Source organism: Melozone crissalis, unplaced genomic scaffold (assembly GCF_028551555.1).
Source record: "Melozone crissalis strain CALT ecotype California unplaced genomic scaffold, PUWL_Pcris_2 ptg000034l_1, whole genome shotgun sequence".
Classification (NCBI taxonomy): domain Eukaryota; kingdom Metazoa; phylum Chordata; class Aves; order Passeriformes; family Passerellidae; genus Melozone; species Melozone crissalis.
The window spans coordinates 6,408,947-6,431,431 of NW_026535812.1; the positions used below are offsets into that span (position 1 = coordinate 6,408,947).

General features: G+C 47.3%; 1 protein-coding gene across 3 annotated transcripts in view; it reads right to left on the bottom strand.

Annotated features, from left to right (window-relative positions):
• Nucleotides 1–22,485, bottom strand: part of MAP3K13 (mitogen-activated protein kinase kinase kinase 13) — a 63,748-nt gene that overhangs the window by 5,907 nt on the left and 35,356 nt on the right. For all 3 annotated transcript variants that reach the window (XM_054282420.1, XM_054282417.1, XM_054282419.1), the window contains 11 exons: nt 19,099–19,673; nt 12,112–12,295; nt 11,839–12,030; nt 10,750–10,908; nt 7,855–8,013; nt 6,541–6,649; nt 5,845–5,954; nt 4,564–4,680; nt 3,964–4,101; nt 2,267–2,990; nt 1,032–1,102 (listed from right to left, as the gene is read on the bottom strand). In XM_054282420.1, the coding sequence (XP_054138395.1) occupies nt 1,032–1,102; nt 2,267–2,990; nt 3,964–4,101; nt 4,564–4,680; nt 5,845–5,954; nt 6,541–6,649; nt 7,855–8,013; nt 10,750–10,908; nt 11,839–12,030; nt 12,112–12,295; nt 19,099–19,600 (2,465 nt within the window). In that variant the 5' untranslated portion in view covers nt 19,601–19,673. The remainder of the gene's footprint in view (nt 1–1,031; nt 1,103–2,266; nt 2,991–3,963; nt 4,102–4,563; nt 4,681–5,844; nt 5,955–6,540; nt 6,650–7,854; nt 8,014–10,749; nt 10,909–11,838; nt 12,031–12,111; nt 12,296–19,098; nt 19,674–22,485) is intronic.

A 22,485-nucleotide genomic window follows, 5' to 3' on the forward strand; every position in this document is an offset into this window, starting at 1 on the left:
CATGCTCTGATTTCCACAGCACACCTTGACAATGAGCTGCACATCTGAAAATGTTCTGGATGGAAAAAGCGCGTCCTTTTGTTGATTTTACCCTGTTTGCTTCACTGGCTGCCCCTAACATGAATGTGAAGAATCATTCCTTGTCTATTTTCTCCACATAAATTACAATTTCATGCACCTCCGGTGCTGCCTTTCCTCCTGCTAGAGAAACATTTCACATGGATTTAATCTCCTCTCCTACGGAAACCATCCCTAACCACTCCTGTCACACTTCTCAGTACCTTTCCAAACTTTACTGTGGTCTTTGAGCTGGGGCAATGAAGGGAGCATTAGGATTTAAGCTTCAGGTGTGCTGTGGATGCACACAACAGGAGACAAGATTTTATTTTCTTCTCTACTCCACTGAATCAAACCTTTAGACTGTTTGCCGACTGGATCACTCCTGCACTTGAAGCAGCTGCTTTCATGAAGCTGCAGCACCAAGTCCATGATGTCTTCCCTGGGCACAGTACTGTAAATCCTGCTGGTCCCAAGGCTTATGTAGGAACACTCCCCCTAAGTCTTATTTTACAGGCAACACCATCAAATTTGATCTGCTATGGTCACTTAGCTCTGCAATCTTATCTGAATTCAGCTACAAAGGTGCTGGGCTGGGGTCTGACCCACTGCATCAACAATTCATAAACACTGCGAGTAGCCCACAAAAGGTTCCCACATCCACTAAGTCTGATCCTGGTGAAACAGATGCAGCAGCTCGTTTACAGAAGCAGAATAACATTATCAAGTGTGATCAAGTTGTGCTGCAAACAGCCTGCAGGAAAGCCAGCAGGAAAGCTGGGCCAGAGAGAACATCTCAATGGGCTGGAACAGGGAATGGACATGAGAGATCAGCTGAAGGTGGATGGGACACATTGAATGGGATTCTGCTCTTCTGCCAGCACCTTCACCAGTTTCAGTGCTGGCGTGCAGGTGCTTTGAGAGTTCTCAGTTTTGTCCCACCAAAGAGAGATTAGAGTGAATTCACCTTTTACCTTTGTCTACGAGGAAACTCCACTTCACTGTCAACTTCGCCCTCCTCCTCTTCTGACGATTCATCCCCGCTCTGGCAGAAAACAAGGACAAAAAGGGTGTCACGTCTGGGGAAGTTCAAACATAGCTGACCCCTTGGTCCTTCAGGGCAAAATCACTGCAAAACAGTGCAAAAAATCTACAGGCTGCAAGAATCTAGACCAGAAAACAGCCTGTGTGTCAGCAACACTGACTCAGACATTGCCAACTAGGAGGCTGTTTCAGACAGTCTCAAGGCTGCTATTCCCAAATCTGGAGTGACTGACTGGGAAACACACTGGAGTATTTCAGCAGGAATGGAGTACAGAACATTCCAGATTCTCACTGAAGCAAATCAAATAATGAGTATCACATGGAAACTCACATAGATTATGGAGCTGATTTGGCACTCTTGGCTTTACCCCCTTCTACCACAGCCCATCAACAGAGCAGGATGGAGGATGACACAGCCTTTGCCAATGGGTTTCCCCAACTAGGAGAACCTGGGATTTGTTTCATACCTCAGTGAGCACAGAGCCTTTTATTCTCCTTCTCCCATCCAAATCTATCCCCATACTGTTGCTTTTTTACAGCCTCCTTCTATCCTATCCAACCTGTCAGCCCCTCATTCAGATTAAGCCTTTATCTCATCCCATCCCCTTGTCTTACAAGATCCTAGTCCCATTATGCTGAGGCCAAACCACACTCTTGGTCTGGTAATTACATTATTTTTCTTGACTTTTCCAGCCAGGCTCAGTTTTCTGCTCTTTGAACTCAAACTGGCTCTTACTTCTCTCACCACTTGGATGGAAGCAGGAGGAACAAAGAGCTGCTTCTGTACAACTGTGTCATAATGTCCTTTTTACTCTTGCAAAATCTTCACAAAATACAGGAGAACTGTAACTTTTGGTGTAGGGGGACAATTTCTGGCAGGTGCAGCAAAAGGGATGCCCTCAAGACCATGGCAAATGTTGAATCTTTGCCTTGAGACACAGCAGCACCATAGATTCTCAAACAAACTCTCATGTGATATTACAGAACAATTTAAAGAATGCATTTGTCCCTTCATTTGGAGAAAGGCTTTAAAGCATTTTGAGACTGTTTCAACATCAAAAACTCAGTAGAACAAGCTGCAACTCAAACCAATTGGCGAAAGTGCACGTAACAGAACCAGGCCCTACCAAAACCACATCTTCAAGCCCCAGTGCTCTGTCCTCACCTTTTGGAGGGATCTCGCTTTGCAGGGCAGCCCTGAGGAAGCCAAGTGCTGGGGAGTGCCCAGGGCGGACACCGCCGTGCCCTGCTCCTCCAGCTTCTCCATGAACTGCGCGCTGTCGTAGAGGGACACGGGGGACTGGGGGCGGCTCCCGCCCGGTTCCACGGACGCCATCTGCGCCTGGCCACTGTCCTCATCCCTGCACTGCAGGCAGGGGTCGTAGGGATCCGCCTGGCAGCACTCCCAGCGCTCGGCCGTGCTGTCCCTGCTGTCCCGGCCGCGGCGGCAGTCGGCCTCCATGGCGGTGGAGATGAGGTCGGGGCTGGAGCCCGAGACGCGGCGCTGCGCGTGGTTGCTGAGGGGGCTGCGCAGCGCGGCCGCGGGGCCGAAGTAGCGCAGGTTGTTGGCGCAGGTGGCGATGTCCTGCCCGTGGGCGTGCAGCCGCGAGTGCTGCCCGTGGGGACTGTGCCCGGGCTGCTGCGGCGCCGCGGGGGCGTGGGGAGGGTGGGGAGGGCCGGGCTGGGGGGCGTCATCCTGCGCCGGCTGGTTTTTCAAGATCCCTGCAAATTCATTGTAGCTGCCTTTGCTGTTCCCCCGGCGGTGCCGGGGCTTGCTGCGGTACCGGCTTTTGCCACTCAGCGTTGACATCTTGGGACTTCCTGAGACTGGGGAGCCATTGGATGCTGCTTCTGTGCTGGGTATGCCCTCTGACTTCAGTAGATCTGGCCTGGGAGACAAGGAGAAGAAGTTACATGTCAAGCCACAAACAAAGAAGTGACACCGGCCCAGAGCCAGGATGAAGAGGCAGCTGGAGCCAGAAGCACTCTCTGCTTCTTAAAATCTACAGGCTGCCCTCCCCTTCAGCTGCTTGACTCCTGCATTTTGGTCCCTGTGATTCTCTCCACTCAACATCCTCTCCATTCAGCCCATCCTGCTCTACACTCTTGTCTTGCTGTTTTTCCAATAGCTGTCACACACTCTCCTTTTCCGCTCTTATTTTGATGTTCTCTCCCAAAATAGCTCCCTCTCAGGACCTTGGGTAGAGCATGGCTCTCACTCTGTGCATGTACAATGGTGTTGATCAGGCTGCTCATCTAAGAGCCATGTGGGGACATTAATTCAGAAGTGATTATTCACTTGTAATCAGGACTAACTCCTGGAAATCCCTAAAAAGTAAAAACTAAGAAAACTCTTTTAGAAAAAAAAAAAATCTCCCTATCTAAAAGTCATGTAGAAGAGCAATTACTTAAAGGACAGCATGAATTCCCAAATCTCAAATCAATTCCTCAACAATGAATCCATCCTTCCTGAGGCCTGCCTGATTTCCACAATCCCTTGCCCTGCTTATTCCCATCCAAGTCAAGGATGACCTTGGACAGTTATGAAATTGAGAAAACACAAGAGATACCTCCTGTCCAAGCATCATCATCTGCTCAAAAATCACATGGACCAACAATTCATTCATTCAACCAACACATCCTGTGATTCCGTGGTTCCAGAGAGCTGCGCAGGTGGCAGGGATGGCAGGATTCATCCCTTTCACCTTAAGATCATTAAACAACTTGGTTCTGAGGATTAGACCAGGCTTAAGTGTGAAACCCCTTTGTCCCACCATGCATTTCATCAGGCTCAAAGGGAAGGAACTGCCCAGTGGGGATCTACCACTGGCTCTGGCACAGGACTGGGTTGTTACTTCTCACCGTTTGGTCTGGCTGCCTGGTTTATGGGAGACCCCTTTCCTCTTCATCAACTTCTCCACTGTATTGGGGTGGATGATTGGTCTGACTGGGTGGCGTTTGTAAGTCCCAGGGTACTTCTTTTCCACTGCTTGTTCCCTCCTGAAACATCAGGGAAAGAAAGAAAATAAAACCACATCAGTTGTGTCTCTCCCCACCTGCTGCTCCCCCTGGACAGGAACCGGCTCTGCAGGAAAAACGCTGCATGCCCAATTGCTCTGCTGGGAAAGCACACAGACACTTCTAAACTCCTTCTAAATTCCTTCTAAATCAGGCAGCAGGCACAAGGCCCTGGCACACAGTCCAGGAGCAGCACTGCCATTGCCTTCATGCATGGGCCAAAGGATGCCAGCCCCAAATGGGAAGATGCCTTTCTCCAAGTCAGTAACCACTGACAGTGGCCTGCAGGAATTCACTCCAAAGGGACCTCTCCTTGCTCACCAGCAATTCCCTAACCTTTGTGGTTAGTCAGGGGACACTAAATATGCAATCCAGTTTAGGAATGAAGGGCTGTTTGTGCTCTGCTGTGTGCAGACTGCTCACATCACCATCCCAGACACGTACTTGATGAGCTCCTTCTCCCGCACCTCCAGCTGCAGCATGATAGCACTGAGCTCCATGTACAGGTTATTGGCCCGCTCCAGCTTCCTCTCGTAGTGCTCACGGATATCCAGCGCATGTCTGAAAGGCACAAAAGGCTTTAGTCCAGCTTGACTTCCATGGACCAAGAGAAGAGAATGAGGAAAAGTACAGGTGCTTTAGGAAAAGGCCTTTTAAAAGGCAAATTTGCCAGCTGTACCAAACTGAATCCCAGATACAGCTAACAGTGAATCATGACTGATTAAGAGCCTGACACAGCAATAAATCATGATATGGTTTAGAAAGTGTTTAAGAGCCTTGAAAGTGTGGCAACATTTCTCCCTAAAGGAGCTGCAAATGCATCACACACACACTCAGGAGGCCTCTGGCCAAGCCCTGATCAGCCTGTTTACACAAAGAAGGGGCTAAACCAGCCTCTACAGGAACAGGAAAGAAGTCATGTGTCTGCATTTCATTAACAGCAAGGTGTCCACACAGCTCCAGTACAGCTGAAAGATGTGGCCACCCAAAGCTCCCTGGGGACAGAGAACACTGAACAACCACTGCATCAAATTCCCTAGCCAATGACTCCTTTGGCTCCTCAGGTTTGACACAGAACTGCTTCTTAAGAGTTTTATGTTTCTCTGTCTATTGTATTTGCAAATTTGTATCACAGGATACTACTGCTCTTCTTCAAATAAACCCTCTGCTTTCATTTTTAAGCTGATATAATCAAAATGCATTTCAGTGGGCTGTTTATATGAAGTATGTTCATTTCTCTGTAATAACTAATCCAAAGAAAGTATCAGGGTAGAGAAAGCTCATAGCCAACCTCAGGATGGATTTCCCACTGAGATGGATGTCTCTGTTTCAGTGCTGTTATCACAAACACCAATTCTCAGGCAGAAATATTCCCTGGGAAACACCCAAGCCTTTGCCACCCTCTATGGAGCAAACTGTTGAGACTGCCCAAGAGCAGTGACAGCTCCCACTGCTTCTCTCCAGCTCCCATCAGCTGAGCTGTGCTCATGGCCTAGGCCAGGCCCATGGCAATTTTGGTTTCCAGGTTCACAAGGAATTTAGGCTGCCCAAATTTATACCACCAGGAATACTGGGTCCTGTTTAGGGAACCTCAGTACAAGAGAAGAATAAAAAGAGTCAGGGCTGGAGCAGGAGGCCCTGTGAGAACAAGCTGAGGGCTCCTTTAGCTGGGAAGGGAAGGCTGGATAGGAAAAGCAAACAGTACACACAAAAGACTGAACAGACCTCAGCTCTTCTCTCCGACGGCGAATCAATTCTTCATCCAGCCGGTGGATACAAGTTCCTTCACTTTTAATTTTCTCAAAATGTTTCTTCACTTCTTCTCTCCATTCAGCCTAGGAAAGCAATTTACTTTTAGCTATTTACAAAGAATTGGGATCTGTAGGTGCACCACAAAAAACTCTTGGGCAATGTTGTTTGTGTCTGCAGAAAATTACAGCTTTGGGTTGAGAATGTATTTTTGTTAGCTGAATTATTTTGGGTAACAACACCACAGCACATTTAGTGCCAGCATTTTCAAATGGTATTTACAATTTTGTGCTTCAAACATAGAATTTACAACATATCTGCATTTTCTAAGAAATATTTTTTTTTTAATTCCTAGAGTTCTTTTTGTCCTAAGAGAACATTTGCTTTACTTTTGGCGGTGAAAATAAGTAGAAAGGTTCATGATTTTGAAAGCTCCATGATGATGCCTGTCTAGAGTGATAGTCTACTTGCCCCTTGAAGCTCTGGTTCCTGCAACAGAAGTCTCAGCTTGGGAAACTTTGGATAAAAGATTTCCAAACACCCATTAGGTTGCTCCTCCCAAAGAATCAAACTGAAATCATGGATCCAGAATTTCTCTACTCAGTTCACCCTCCAGAACCAGATCCTTGGAGCTAATTCCAGCACTCATAGGCTACAGCCTTCCCCAGTTACCTGGGATTTGAAGTAGGTTTCCTGAGGAGTAGCCAGCACATCAGCAGAGGCGATGTCCAGGTGCATCAGTGTCTGCCGGAAGGACGGACGGTTCCGGGGCTTGCTCTGCCTGAAACAAAACAGAAACAGCCAGGGTGAGGTGAGGATGGGCACTGCCAGCCCCTCCTGCCCTTCTGGGGGGAGGGATGGGCACTGCCTGCCTCTCCTGCCCTTCTGGGGGGAGGGATGGGCACTGCCCGCCCCTCCTGCCCTTCTGGGGGAGGGATGGGCACTGCCCGCCCCTCCTGCCCTTCTGAAAGGGTCTCACTAGATCCTATTCTCTGACCCAAGCAGCTGACAGGTTACAGCAAAGGAGCTTTTCTGGTTTTCTCTTTTGCTGAATACAATTTCATTGTGCTAGAGGTGGTTTGTGATGAACCATTCTGAAGAAACAAAGGAGGTGCAAATGTTTAAGACCAGAAAATGAGACTACAGAGTGAAAGATCACAGAAAAGTACAAAAATGTTTGGATTTTTGAGAAAAAGGAACAGCACTTGAGTTTCAGGACCGAATCCACCCTGCCCAGGGCAAGAGCAGCTTCTCGAGCCTCCCCTGCCCACCAACCACCTCCTTCCACTAGGTGGGGATACAAGTGTTTGTAGGTTCTCTGTAGTACCGAGCTGCACAAGCTGCCACAGCCCCACTGCTGCAGCTCAGGGTAAACAGCCACTGGGAGAGAGCCACACGTGCTCTGGCCTGTTGTCCCCTTTGAGCCATGGGGAGGAGGGCTGGTAAAACCCATGGAGTGGGAAAATGCTGGAAGACCCTTTACACTGAGTCAAGATGTAATGACAAAGCCTCAGTATGAAACCCAAGACAAAGAATTTCAGCTCTAATCTGGTACATGGAGGAAACTGAAAGCATTTTCCATATCTGAACCTGGAAAATCTGTGTTCCAGAAGGACATCTCATATTTCTCTTTGTCCAGTCCAAAATCCAGTTACTCACAAGAGGTTTTCTGAGTGAAAAAATCAGTTCTCTTCACTTTGGATGTGGCCTCAAGAAATTTTACCCCTACTTTCCTTCCAGCTCCTTCTGTCTTCCCACAGAGCCACCTTTTATCCCCCACTTTCTACAGCAAAGCAACACCCTCTGGGAAGGCCCCTGAAGATGTCCTGCTGCCACAAGGAAGCAGGATCCAGAATGTTAAAACTTATTGCTCCCAGGACAAGTGTGAGAGTATCTCAGAGCCCTCTGCTCTGGGTTCCATGTTCCCACCCTGACTTTCCTGGGTTTTGCTGGGAGGTCTGTGTTGTGTGGGGTTCAGGCTCTTACCAGGTTTGCTTCATGAGGATTTTGAAGCCATCTGGGCAGGTGGAAGGGACAGGAAGGTGCAGGCTGTTACTGCCCACTCCCCAAATGATGGCTGAAGAGTCCACGTCCTTGTAGGGAATCTCTCCTGTGAGCAGCTCCCACAAAACCACGCCAAATGACCTGAGGAAGAAATAAACCAGCATAAATTGAGTTCACACAGAAGCTGTTAACAGAAACATCTGGAGCTTGAAAAAAAACCACAGTATGGGGGCAAAACAGGGAAATAGGGATGTCTGGTCCAAAACTGCAAGTAGGTGCAACAGTGGTATTTAGCACACCAGGTAACTCCTCTGCTCCAGCACTGGGCTGAGCACAAAACCACACTGGTTTCCACCCATCCTTTCCTGCTTCTTTGTGAGATTTTAAAGACCCTGAAAGCACATTTTCTGTACAGATTAAGTCTTGTTTCTCTTAAATGAAAAGACTCCAAAGTCTACTCTCAGATAGACTTTGGACTGTTCTTGCTGGTAAGAACAGATGATTGACTACTGCACAGACTGACAAGTGTCTTACAGAGACAACACAACAAAGGTTTTGTGGCTTTTTTACATTTCATTTAACTGGTTTTGTTTTCTTTTCCCTAACCAAAGGCTCCCTCTGCTGTTACCTGTAGCCCCAGGTAAAAGTTTCAAGGTTTGAGACTCAGCACTACAACTACTGCAACACAGAAATTAGGAAACAAATGCTACTTTTATAACTGTCAGTATCAAAAGCACATGAGGTCTCATTTGAGATTCCTTTTGTTCTGAAGAAAGGAGGGGTAAAGCAAAAAAAAAATACTTAAGAGAACTCAGGGAAAGAATCTCCCACAAGAACTGAAAGATGTAGTTAAGAAAGCTCACTTTGCTTCTCTTCCTTAGTGAAGTTACCAGAAAGAATCAAAATCTTAATTTTCAACAGCAAATATTTGTTTTGTATACAATCATCACCCAATAAAACACCAAAGAAACACCAAACCAGTCAATACAGAGATAAACAAATGTTGATGTGCAGTTACTGCACATCAACAACTGGGCTGTGACACAGCTGAGGCACCACCATCCCTATTTCCAAGCCAGATGTGCCGCCTCACTGTGTCCCCCTCCTCTGTGGGACACCAACCCTGCCAAGCTGCAGACCACAGCCAGGTGAAAGGTGAGAATGTTGTTTCTGGCTTGTACCAATATCCAGTGCTTTTATTAAGTACAGAAAAACTTCTAAAGGACAAACTCCCAGGTCTGAAAAACCATCAGTCAGGAAATAACTTCATGTGAAAAACAGTGCACTTTCAAACCCCACTGGTTTCAAATCATGTGTAAAAAAAAAAAAAAAGCAACAAACAAGCAGATTTTGAATATTTCTGGCCTCAAAATCCTTTTCTGCAAGAAAGCAGGGCTCCAGGAGGTTGGACAAACTACCAGGGAAAGCTCATCTGGTTTCATATTTGTTATGACTAAGAACTGACAAAGGATTTCCAAGACTCCTGATAAGATTATAGATTTATTTTTCTGCATGCTGTTTGAGATGAGAGAGAGCAGACATATAAGCAGCTCAAGAACTGTTCTCATTTGTTGGCAGCATTCATGAACATCATTTTTATTCATCTTGAAGGAGGAATGGATGGCAAGGGAGAGTCTGAGCAATCACCACTGTTGTGAACTCCAGAGGAACTGGCACCAAAGAGCAACACCTCCATGTCACTGAGGGAAGGAGCAAAGTGAAATAGTCCTGAACATAAACCACTCTAAAGGACAGAAAGCTGAGGGTGGAAATCCAGCACCACTTGTCCTCACAATCCTGTGATTCAAGGGAGGGGTTCAGCAGACAAATGCTGGGTGTATTTTCTTTCCAGAACAACCCAAGTGTTCTCCCAGAGGAGCTGGCTGTGCTGTGACCTGGACATCCAAAATAAACACACAGAACACCGTGGGCACAAGAGCAGCTGCACACCACAGGTAACATCACCTTCCCTGCAGGAAATCTTGCCCTTCAGGTCAAGCCCAGGACAGAGCTAGAACCTCAGCAGCAGCTCCTGACTCCACTGCACCCTGGACCACCCATAGCTCTGTCCAGCAGCCCCCTGCTCTGCCAGGGGAGGGACAGCAACTGAAGCTGAAAAACCACAGGAAGCAAAATCCCTCCTGGCTGTAAAGCAGGGAGAAGGGCATTTGTCCTGGCTGCTGACATTTAATATGTAGAAATAATGAGGCAGAAACAGAGATGCAGATCCCTTGAGGGCTCTGAAACCTGTGGAGAGGCTTCCCAAAGGAACTCCAAGGCCGAGCCCTCTCAAGCATTTTTAATAGCACAGAGACTGAACCGTTCCTTGTGTTCATTTGGACACAGAGCACGTTCCACATCGATGGAAACAGGCTCCAAAACCCTTACAACCTGTCCTGGTTTCCTCCCTCTTGGATCTGGGATTGGATTCACTGGACTGGAATCCTGAGGCTGCCCACACAACAACCAGCCTGGTGTGCAGGAAGCACAAGGGGTGGGGAGCAGAGCAGGGGCCTCCCCACAGCTCCAGAGTGGCCCTGAAGAGAGCCAGAAGCGATGGAAAAACCACCCTGGCTGTGGAGGCTGCTGAGGGGCCCTGAGCACAGCACTGGGAGAGAGCTCTGGGCTGGATAACAACACAGGGAAGAATTTCTGCATTTGCTTCCTGCAAGACACAGAATGCACTGGGCCTTAGCTGGAACCTGTGTCATTCCCTTTCCATCAGTGCCCACCAAAGCTCAGGGCACAGGCAGAAGGAGAAATGAACAGCCCAACACAGAGCAAACCATGCTCAGGCACAGGAAAGGACATGGAAAGTGCTGGGAAACCAAGGGACTGAAGAGAAGGTGAAGGTACTTGACCATGAACAGGACTCACCAGATGTCCACCTTCTCGGAGACGGGCTCGTTCCGTATCACCTCCGGGGCCATCCATGCCACCGTCCCCGCAAAGGACATTTTGGTACTCTTGTCACTGAGCTCTTTAGATGTACCAAAATCTGAAATCTTTACTGCATCTGTGTGTGTAACCAAAACACTGGAAAAAGGGAAAAAAAAGTCATCACTACTTTGTGATTTTTCTTACACCACAACAGCCACAGGAGTAAATCTCTTAATCAACACAGCCTTGTTGATGAGGCCACACTGCTTACAAGTGCAGTACACAAGAAAATATTTTGTATTTTCCCCAGTAAAAGCTCTCACTCTCTTTTGGGTGGTTGTGTTTTGTGCCTTAAATGCATTTCTTAATGCTATGAGTCAAAAATCAATCTCAATAAAACTGCAAATTAACAAGTAACTGAGGATCCAGAGGCAAAGCTGTATCTTAAACTGTGCTGCAAATCATCTAAAAGCATTATCTTAATGCACTGTCACAGAGTAAAGAAGTAATAAACATCTAGGAAATAAGAATATAAAAAAGCCAGAACATTTTAGTCAGAAAGCAACAGAGAAATGAGGAAGACACATTTCAGAAAACCAGGGAAATAATAGGGGAATAGAAGGAAAACCAAAAAGTCAGGAGGCAACGGAATACCCCACTTTCCAAAAAGACTAGATATTGTCAGATCATTAAATATTTCCTGATTGCTATTTATCATGGAAGATACCAGTAAAATTCCCACTCTTGTTAAGTGCCAACAAGTTGCAATAGTTTCACTCTCATTGGTTTTGGGTCAACATGGAGCAAAAAATAATAGAGCCTTTTGAACAAACATTAAACTATTTCTCAAGAAAAGGATAAAATAGCCCCAACCGAGGGATGTTTAAGCAGCTGAGACTCACTCTGATGATCTGAAGAACCACAACTGGGGGATGTTTAACTTTGGTGACCTGAGGAACCCAAACTAAGGGATGTTTAAGCAGCTGAGACACACTTTGATGACCTGAAGAACCACAACTGGGGGATGTTTAACTTTGGTGACTTGAGGAACCCAAACTAAGGGCAGTTTAAGCAGCTGAGACTCACTTTGGTGACTTGAGGTCTCGATGGATGATTTTGTGGAGGTGCAGGTAGTTCATGCCACTGGCAATCCCCGTGGACCAGTCCACCAGCAGGCGTGGGGTGACCTTCCTGCCGGCCCGCAGGACCTCGTAGAGCTGCCCGTGGGCACAGTACTCCATGATGATGCAGTAGCACGGGGCCTGGGTGCAAACTCCCCTGGCAAAGACAACACACAGTGAGCAGCAGCAGACAGACAACTGGACAGGAAGGGTGGCCACCACAAGGGTCACAACCTACTTGAAGGCGATGATGTTGGGGTGCTTGAGCTTCCGCAGGTGCTTGATGTCCGTCTCGTTCTGGTCCCTCACCTTCTTGATGGCCACCTCCTCTGCGCGGAACTTGCCCAGGAACACGGCGCCCTGAGCCCCGCTGCCCAGCCACTGCAGCTCCGAGATCTCCTCAAAGGGCACCTCCCACGTGTCTGGGAAACAACGGGATAATGGAAAAGGTCGAGAACATGGAAACTGTCAGAGCACACCAGGGCAGCACCTGCCACCTCCTGCACCACCTGGTGGGCTCTTCTGGAGGGAGTAGGTGACATCTTCTGGCTCACACTGCATGCACTTAGCCCCAACAACCCTGTTAGCCATCTCCAGCCTGCTCACTCCCATCCTTCCAGCTTTTTCCCCACCCTGCTAACCACTTGTGTGAGCCACTCCAGCTTGGCAGGCAGCAATTTACCATACCAGGGACCCTGGATTGGCAATTCTGGGAGATCCTCTACCCCAACTGAACAAAGTGAGTGACTCCATTGAAAAGCATAGATTAGAAGAAACATTTAACATTCACAAGTGATATAAAAATACTGAGGGTCTTTTTCATTCTCTGAAGTAAATAAAAATAGGAAATGAAAGTCAGAGATGGCAGACTGTAAAACACCAGGGCAGCAACCACCAAGATAGCCAACACAAAGCATATCAAGCACCAGCAGCAGGCACAGAAATAGGCCCTTCCCACACCAACATCGTGTATATCAATGTCAAACAGGCAAAACAACCTTAAGCAATTCGTCCTCTTTGGTACCCACACACATTTGTAGGGATAGTGCTGGAGAGGTCCAATGGCACTGTATAAACTGCTTCAATAGAGCTGCACCCATCAGAACAGAAAGCCCTGTTCCCTGTCAGTCACCTTGAAATTACCTTAAATCTCACAAACAGCAGGATAAAAGGCAGGCAACTGTTTATTTACTGTAATTCAATAAAGATCTACATTTGGAGAATAAATTATTTAGCAGCAAACCCAACAAGTAACTCATTGATTTCTGAAATAAAAGGAAGTCACACCTGTACAGATCTCTGTTTCAGATGACTACAAAGGTTGTTTCATCCAGACTCTGAGCCTTTGGGATGTTCCCAGGGCTGCAGCTGGGATTATGCCAAAGTGTCCATTCTAGATACTGTTATCACTGAAGGCAAACTTGTATATCCCAGCTGTCTGTGGGCTGATCCCAGTTCAAATCTTTCCTTGGGATCATTCCTGACACAGGCAGGCAGGGGCTGCTGCTTCCTGTTGAGTGAGTGCTCCAGGCACGGCCATGGAAAAGCTGCTCTCCCCCAGAGCCAGACCCCAGCACTCCTCCTGCTCACTGAACTAAAAACAAAAACATTGCTCATCCCCAGCAGAAATTCCCTGCCCTTGGCAGGGCAGAGTTCAACCCCCAGCACATGTTCCTTCCCAGACACAAGGCTATTTTCCATACTCATGGATCTGCTCACAGCTCTGAACATAAACTGGCATTTAAATCTTTGCACATTTAAACACAAAAAGATTTTAAATAAAGAAAATAATTAGATCATTAATAAAATTCATTCATTCATGATTAAATCAAGAAGATCTGTATTTCAATTTAATTCACACATGCATCACTTCTGAAAGGAGGTGGCAAATAGAGGTGATTTTTGTGCATGTTGATGAACAGCATTTTTATATGGGCAAAATCAAAACTATTCTGTCGTACTAAAATAGCTGTTTCACAGAATGGTGGAATGGACTGGGGGGAAGGGATCTAAAGGCCCATCCAGTCCCACCCCCTGCCACAGGCAGGGACACCTCCCACTATCCCAGGGTGCTCCAAGCCCTGTCCAACCTGGCCTTGGACACTCCCAGGGATCCAGGGGCAGCCACAGCTGCTCTGGGCACCCTGTGCCAGGGCCTCAGCACCCTCACAGGGAACAATTTCTCCCAAATATCCCATCTATCCCTGCCCTCTGGCAGTGGGAAGCCATTCCCCACTGTCCAGAGTCTCTTTCCATCCTTACCTGTGGGAAGTCTGTCTTTCCTGTACAGGACACAGAACACTGACATTCATTTCCATGAGGCCTTTACAGTTTGTGAGCACTAATGGATAACTGTATCCCCTTGGAAGCCTAGTTTGCTCTCAGTATTCCCTATCAGGTAATTTTACCTTCCTCTAATATTCCCTCTACAATGGCAAAGGCTGAGAGAGGCTGTAAACAAAGTAAGCAAAAGTTCATGTGGTTCTTTCTGCAAAGTCATCGCGTGTTTATTTCGGAACACAGATGCTCTCCCATATCCCATCTGCATCCTGACTGTCAGGGGCACAATTCAGGAAAGAGGTTTCAGCGTAGTGACAGTGAAATATCCTACGTCTTGGGGAATATCAAGAAGAACAAAGAGCCAAACCACAGGTAACACACAGTGCAGTAGTCAGACTCTTCTGGGCCTTAAGAAACCAGTGGGATACTTCCCCTAAATAAATTACAGTGTAATAGCAGCAGGAATTGCACAAGAACTTGCGTTTCTGAGGTGATTAAGAACCATTTGAGTAGAATGATGAGAATCTATTTCCCATGGGGAAGAAACGCAGGAGCAGCCTGAGCCATTGAACCAATCTCTTTGGAGGAAGCTTTTCCCAGCACTGGCTGCTCTCCAGCACTGGCACTGTGACAAGAAGCATCTCTGGTTTACACAGACCCCCTCTGACAGGCACCTTGCTCTCCAGGTAGACACAAAAACTCTAAAACTCTCACAATGATGGTAAACACACAACTTGTGAAAGGGAAGGTGAAAGCAGCTCCTGGAGACAGTTTCTTAATCCAAAGGAAATGGCTGGGAAGTCTAATGAGTCTCTAGGAAACACAAACAAGTCCTGCTTTAAAGTGCTGGAGTCCCCACAATCCCAATTAAATAACTGGTAGATGCAAATTAAAGAACTGAGTGTGTCTCCCTGAAAGCACTCACCAGCAGCCTTTAGAAATCAGGGTAAACAACTGGAAAAACATAGGAGAGAGGGATTTTATGGGTCAAACCCCAAGTACTTAAACCCCAGATAATCAGCTGGCACTGAACAATACAAAAGCAAACACTCCCCACAGGAATGACTCCTCACCAAGCAGTGATTGGCATCACTTGGTCAACCAGCACAGAGCCTGTGGCAGCTACAGCTCACCCAGGCTCTGCCCAGCCCATGTCCTGCAGGGAAGGACAGGCACATCCCTCTTTTGGACCATTTAGGTGTCAGGAAGGACACTCCAACAGTAATTTCTACAAGAAGATAATGCAGAATCATTTAAAAGCTGTTCTTATCTTTTCCCTCTTTCACCAAGTCACAGCCAAAGCTTCACAGGCAATATGGGCTCAAGGACATGAAACCTATTTGTCTTTTACTACTTGCAACCACAACAACACCACCATGTCCCAAAGCATGGCCTGCAGGGCAGCCAAAGCAGGTGGGCAGGGACACCAGGGAGCAGCAAAAAGTACCACAAAGCACCTGCAAGCAACATAAAATGGTTTGGGTTAAAAGAATCTTAAAGCCCATTCCCTTCCACCCCCTGCCACAGGCAGGGACACCTCCCACTATCCCAGGTTGCTCCAAGCCCCATCCAGCCTGGCCTTGGGCACTTCCAGGGATGCAGGGGCAGACACAGCTTCTCTAGGCACCCTGTGCCAGGGCCTCAGCACCCTCACAGGGAAGGATTTCTTCCTAATCTAATCTTAATTACTTTAAAACCACTCCCCCTTGCCCTATCACTACTTCCCCCTGTAAAAAGTCATTCCCCCTCTTCTTTATAAGCCCTGGGGAGCCACATGGCTGCAGATCCAAACTGGGCTCCTACCCCTGCTGTTGATTCAGCCCAACAAAAAGGATTACTCCTGGATGAGGCTTTAAGTAGTTGTCTCATAAAGAAGGGGGGAAAAAATCATCTGCACAGATCCATGGCAGCAGCCCAAAGCTGTAAAGCAGCTCCCAGGGAAATGAAAAGCCACCACAATCCTCTCCCTGCTGCTGAAAGAGCCCCAGACATTTCCTCAGCCACACAGCACTTGCACAAACACAATCCATGCATCCTCTGTGCTCTTGTTAAAAGACAGCAAAAATAAAAATAATCACATACATCAGTTAGTGAACTGCTGGCTTGTATGTAGCTGATGAAATGCACACAAAGATGATTTTCTGGTGGCAAGAAGCAAGAATGAGATCATCTGGAAAAGAGAACATGAATATTCTCACAAAATCCTCAAGTTTCAGCACAGAAGCAGTTTGAAAAGGTTTATCCTTGGGTAACAGAAGTGTAGTACTGCCATCAGGGTAACAGATGTCATCAAAACAAGACAATAGAGGAGCTCCAGAAGAAAAAATAATTTTTTTAAAATCTTCTTTTCACTCCCCTTTCTAACAATGAAGACACTGAAAATGCAGCTCAACTACACAGCTACATATAGCTGATCCCAATTAATCCTCAGCCTTACCACATCTGTGGGCAGTTCAAATCTGCCCTTTTAGAGGGGCCTGATGCCAGCAGCAAACAGCAGAGTGCCCCTGGGTGTGTGGCTCTGAACATGCTCCCACCACAGGGAGCAGCAAGATCCCCTGTGCACAGGAACGAGCTCTGTGTGCACCCTCCAGCCCCAGCACTGCTCCCAGCTGCTCCTTTTCACTCATTACTGCTTCCATCTTTTAGTTTGGTGTGTGAGTGTCCCCTGTGGGTCACCAGAGCACAGATTGCACTGTGGGCTCCAGTGCAGCTGCTGGCCCTGCTCTGTGGAAATGGGATCTCTCTGTCCCATGGGCAGCTCTCCCAAAGCCACCACTCTGAGGTGACAGGGACACACCAGCACAGGAGGGCTCAGAGACAGCAGTGGGGACAGGTGTGGGACGCACAGAGAATTGCTGGGAGTGGCCACTGCCACTCTGCACCTGTGGCCTTCCCTTAGACATTTTTATCTTCCCTTACAAACACTGAGCATCCAACCCAAAGCACTGTCACACAGACACTGCCCAATGAATGCCATCTGACTGCTCAGAACCTCCTTTTCCTTCCCAAGGGAGACTCCCCACCCAGACAGCCCTTCCAAAACTGTTCACCCTTTGTGCAATCACCCCAGCAGCCTTAATTCCCCACGGAACTTTCTGTCACTGTTTTTATTTATAGTCTGAACCACAAGTGCCACACTGAATTTACAACATGCAAACAAAACACAACCAACTGTGCCAGAGAATTACAAAGCAAGCAAACCCCTGCACAGAGAGCTGCTGTTCAGGAGACACCTGGAATGTAGAGATGCATTTCCTGCTTGCTTATGAACTGGAAACAACTGATTCTAGGAAGCTGATTTCAAGGCAAATTCATCCAACACGTTATTTAACAGCTCTGTTCCCTCATATTAGGAGCTGTTCCCCATCCCTCTGGGGTTTAGATTTGAACCACTCAGACAGGTTTCTGACCTTGTATCTTATAATTTGTCAGTGCCAAAAAGCCATTTGATTATTACTGAGTGATGCTCAAAGGAGACTTTGCCCCATGGTACTGCAGTGGCCAGGCTGTTCCCATTTTCCATAAGCCTCAACCATTTCAGCTCCTTAATTCTAATGACAGCTTGTTCCTTTCCCATCTGCCACCTCCCTCCCCCTGTGCTAGGGGAGAAATCAGACACCAACAGCAGAGCATACTCTGCTCTTTGGTTTTAAGTATCCCCTAAAACATATATAGAGATAGATACACAGATATATATGCAGTCAACTGGGACATCACTTATTCCCAAGCTACAGATTTTATATGTATTTATACACACATACACTTACACATCCAAATGGAAAAGGTGTAAATATTGAAGAACATATTTCTGGAAAGACAAGTACTAAATGATATTTTAAAGAGGAAAATTACTCCTGAATAGAAAGAAATAAAAGCCTTTTTAAAATAGAAGCAATACTCCTGCTATTTGGTGGTCAACTGGGGACAGCCTTCACCTGGAGGTTATGAAGTGGAAGTGCCTATGTCAGCGTTTTCCATCTGGCATAAAAATTAACACAGGGATTAGAAATTAACACAGGGATTGTACCAAGTACTTCAACACAATTCCTTCTGATTCCCAAGCTCAGATTCGGGCCTTGTCACAATGGCCCAAGCTATGGGACTGAACAGGTTTTGACTCCCTCACTGTGGGAACCCAGAACATCCCTCTGGCTACCCAGGACTGCCAAGACCCCTGCCAGGAGGCTCAGAGGCCCTGGCATGGAGCCCAAAATACCTGTGGGTTTGATTATGACTCATGGAGCAAATTACCAATCTTATATGAAAATTAGCAAGCCACAACAGTTTAGGTAGAATAGGGAAGTTATCATGGGGTGGAAAAGTAGATTTTAGGGTTTCTAGTATGGGGGTTCAGGAGGCAAGATGGAGGGATCTGGATGTGTCCAGCCTTTCTCCTTCTTCTTCTTGGCCTCCATCTTCTGCTGTGATTGGTTTAGAGTAGAAGATTGGTTTAGAGTAGAAGCTCACTGTCTAACATTGGTGATAGGTATTGGAAAGTAATTGTAAAGATTGTACACATAGTTTTTAGTATAAAGACATAACACAGCCCTGGGGGCAGGCAGTGTGCCTGGAACTGTCCTGCTGACGGACCTTGGTAGACAGGAGAAAGAATTTTATAGATAAGATACAATAAACAACCTTGAGACCGAGAAATTAAGAGCCCTGACTCCTTCTTCAAGCGCCAGGCTGGGAAAAGAGACTTTGGAACTTTTCTCAGGGTCACTCTGATAAGCTATAGATCCCGACACCTCACGAGCTGCCTTTGCCACACATGACGGCTGTTGGTTCCATAGTGCAGGATTTATCCCTGGAAACCCGTGACAGGGCTGGACAGGACAAAAACGGCCAAAAACGCGGAGAGCAGGGGAAGAGCCCTGGCTCACTTGCCTGACCTCACACCAAAGCAGAGGGAGCCAGGAGCCGGTGGCTCCCTCTCTCTCACCTTGCTGCTGCAGTTTGTAGTCCGTGGAGTAGGCCTTGCCTATGATGTTCCACACGGGCCGCAGGCACCCGAAGAGCCCCTCGAGGAAGCCGCCGCTGCCGCTGCCCGTCCTGTTGAACTGCACCTTCACATCGTCACCGGCCCCGTTGGTGTCGCCGTCGCCGGGGCTGCGGGTGCCCTGCGGGAGGCCCGGCTCGGGCTCGTCGTGCTCCCGCAGCTGCAGCACGCTGTTCTCGAAGTGGTCGCGGGCGTCCTCGCTGACGCTGCTCAGCACGGCCGCCGTGCCCGGGCTGCTGACGCCCTCCAGCAGCTCTGCCGGCAGCGAGCCCCGCTCCCGCACGTCCTCCAGCAGCTCCGGGGACGGGCGGCTCCCGGCGGCCGGGGGCTCCTCGGGGAACCTCCCCGAGTCCTTGTCCTCACAGAACGCTTTGCCGATGGAGCTGGGAGAGGAAGACAGGCTCAGGCGCTCCTGGGTGCTGGCCATGATGCCGTGAGTGTGCATCAAGGAGACGGCCCGAGAGGGTGCTCAGAGCATCTGTGGGACACAACTCACATGTGACATGTGGGTCCAGTACCTGAAAGGAGAGGAAAAAGAATAACTTTCAATTTTTTTATTGAAGTATTTTCACTACGTGCGGTTTCACTGAGGCGAGCTGATAATTAACTAGACTTTCCAGACAGCCGCTGATACTTGGTAAATAATTACTGCCCTAAAAGAAACAAATAAATGGTTCCAACAGAAACTCCACTCAGGCAATACTCTCGGTAACATACTGCAGGAATTGCCCAGGAAACAAACACCACAATTTTAAACAAGAGTCTAAAGGTCAAAATCGTGAAAGATTCTTTGCGGAGAGCTCCCATAGCATTCCCAGACTGAAGCTGGCCCAGCTCAGCTGTGGTTTGAGTCTCACCACTGCTCCTGGGCCTGGCACAGCCCACAAGCTCAGGAGCCCTCTGCAAACCCTCGAGATGAGGTGTTAGAGAAACAAAGCCTGGTGATACAGGTACCTTGATTCCACCAAGGGATGGTTTGTGGCTGCTCCCTCAGAGCCCACCTAGTTATTGCCACCCTGCTTTGATTGACCCTCCATGTCCATCGTGGCAAGGTATGTTCAGTTCTCTAGCCACATCCATGCCACCCTCATAAGCAAGTAAAATTTTGTCACAGAACAGCAGACCCTCCATGCTGTTCTCCCAGCACTGCTCTCCATTTCTCCTCTGCATGAGCTTCTGGGAGGGTGCACATAAAACAAGAGCTGGGATCCCTTTTAAGAAGTGCTCCCATCTCTTGCTCCATGCTCCACGGAGAGGTCTTTTTTCCACAACTCATGGTGTGCCACCTTCCCACAGGGCCAGGTTGGTGGCTGGGGGTCACACTGCCAGAGCTGCCCACCACAAAAACAGTTTTGGGATAGTCCCTTCTGGAACAAGAGGCTCTAACACCGGGCCACAAGCAATTAAGTGAATTCAGCCTGCAACAGGGAACAAAGTCCAGTTTTAAATTCCATAAGAACCTGAGAGTGGGGTAAAAAAAATGTCCTTAACAGAAAGTACTTTGTTAAAAAGTAAGATCAGTTAGAGTGGGCGCAAATTCCCAGGCTCTGCCAACAGCCATTGGAAGGAAGAAGGAGGTGGCCAGGTAGGGCACAGCCAATGGCAAGGGAACAGCTCAGCGCCATGACTCCTCAGCATGAGGTCACTGAGAGAGGAGAGATAAGCCCTTCAGCCCACAGGATGAAAAGCCCTGGGCTTCAGCCCCTCTCCAGCAGCAAACAGGAACAGCCAGGAACCTGGATTACCTTCCTGTATCCTGCCTGATCACATGGGGCTTGCATAAAAGCTTTATTTAGATTGTAAACTTTGTTCTTTAAAAGAAAGCAAAACAGCAAGTGAGGCAGAGGTTGCAGCACAGCCCAAACCAGTAGAGGAGCTGAATCAGACCCATATGGGAAGCTGGAGAGTTGGTTTTTCCTGACCTGCTGGTGACCAGCACTACAATGACCAGTTCAGCAGCGTGGGAAGCTGCAGTGTGACCTCAGAATACAATTACTACTAGCAGCAGTTGTTCTATTATCACAGATTTTGTTATTGATAAGAAGATGCTTCAGACCTGAACAGAATTTCAGAAAAAACACCAGGCCAGGCCCAACTCAGTGCTCCTGGGCACAGCCCCAGCTCATCACCTAAAGTCAGGGAATGACAAGTGATTGTTTAAACAAGTGATTGTTTAAACAAGAGCAAAATGCTACCACTGCTCCTACGGATAAATCTGCTTTTTGTAGCATAGAATATTAAGCAATGCAAATAAAACATCAGCCAGGTATCCTGCAAGAAACTCCAATGTAAAGGCTCGAATTTGAAGTAAAAGTGTCCCAAAATACATCAAATTTAAGCCTTGGGAAGTGCATTAAGGATTAAATCAGACTTGGAGGATAAAATAACTTTGCTATTATACGACTCTCAGGGGTACACTACTACAGTGTAAGCTTTTGCTTTTACATTTTTACAGTTTTCTGCCTCCTGAACGTTTGATTGTGGAGGTTTAACAGGGAATGAACAGTTTTTCACTACACAGCTCAGGCAAGAACAAAGCCCCAGATTCAGGGATATCAGGTCTGTTTTCCCAGATGAAATTGCTTTCTCCAACACTGAGATGCTTCAAATAAAAAAAAAAGCCTTCAGGCACAGTGTCCTGCCACTTTACATGCCCCTTTATGTGCTTCATGGGGAGAGCAGGCATATAAAAGTTATGAAATTATTTTCAAACTAGCCTGATACAGCCTTATTTAGGCCCTTACATAAGCAGCCTAATTTTCAGAGATGTAGCAAACTCATTGTTTGGAGAGCATGAAACAGCAGCACTTCTTTTAAAAACAACTTCCTCTCAAGCCAACTTGAAGCAAACTGGTGTAAAAACCCTAGGAAGGGGAGAAAGTGGTTTCTGCCACACCACATCAGTGCTGATTTGTTGGGAGAAATTAATTCTTTTAATTCTCTTCTATTGTAGTAAATTCTGCAATGTGCAACCTCTTGCTTTAGCAAAATGTGATTTAATCCAATGAAATTAGGCTGGTTTAGATCTCTTGAAACAAGAGAAGAAGAGCATTTCCCAAGTTTTATTGCCATAGCTGCAGCTATTCTTTCAGTCATAGTACCAAAAGGCTGAGATTTTTCATGTTGACCTCTTCCCAATAAAAGAAAAGGCAAATAAAAACATTTTCTTGGAAGTTTTAGGTTTCATTATATGCATACTGCCATTCAGGATGTACTTAAAAGAACATGTAGTGACAGGTCAGAGTGGAATGGCCTTCAGCTGAAGGAGGGCAGCTTTAGTTTAGATATTAGGAAGAAATTGTTCCCTGTGAGGGTGGGGAGGCCCTGGCA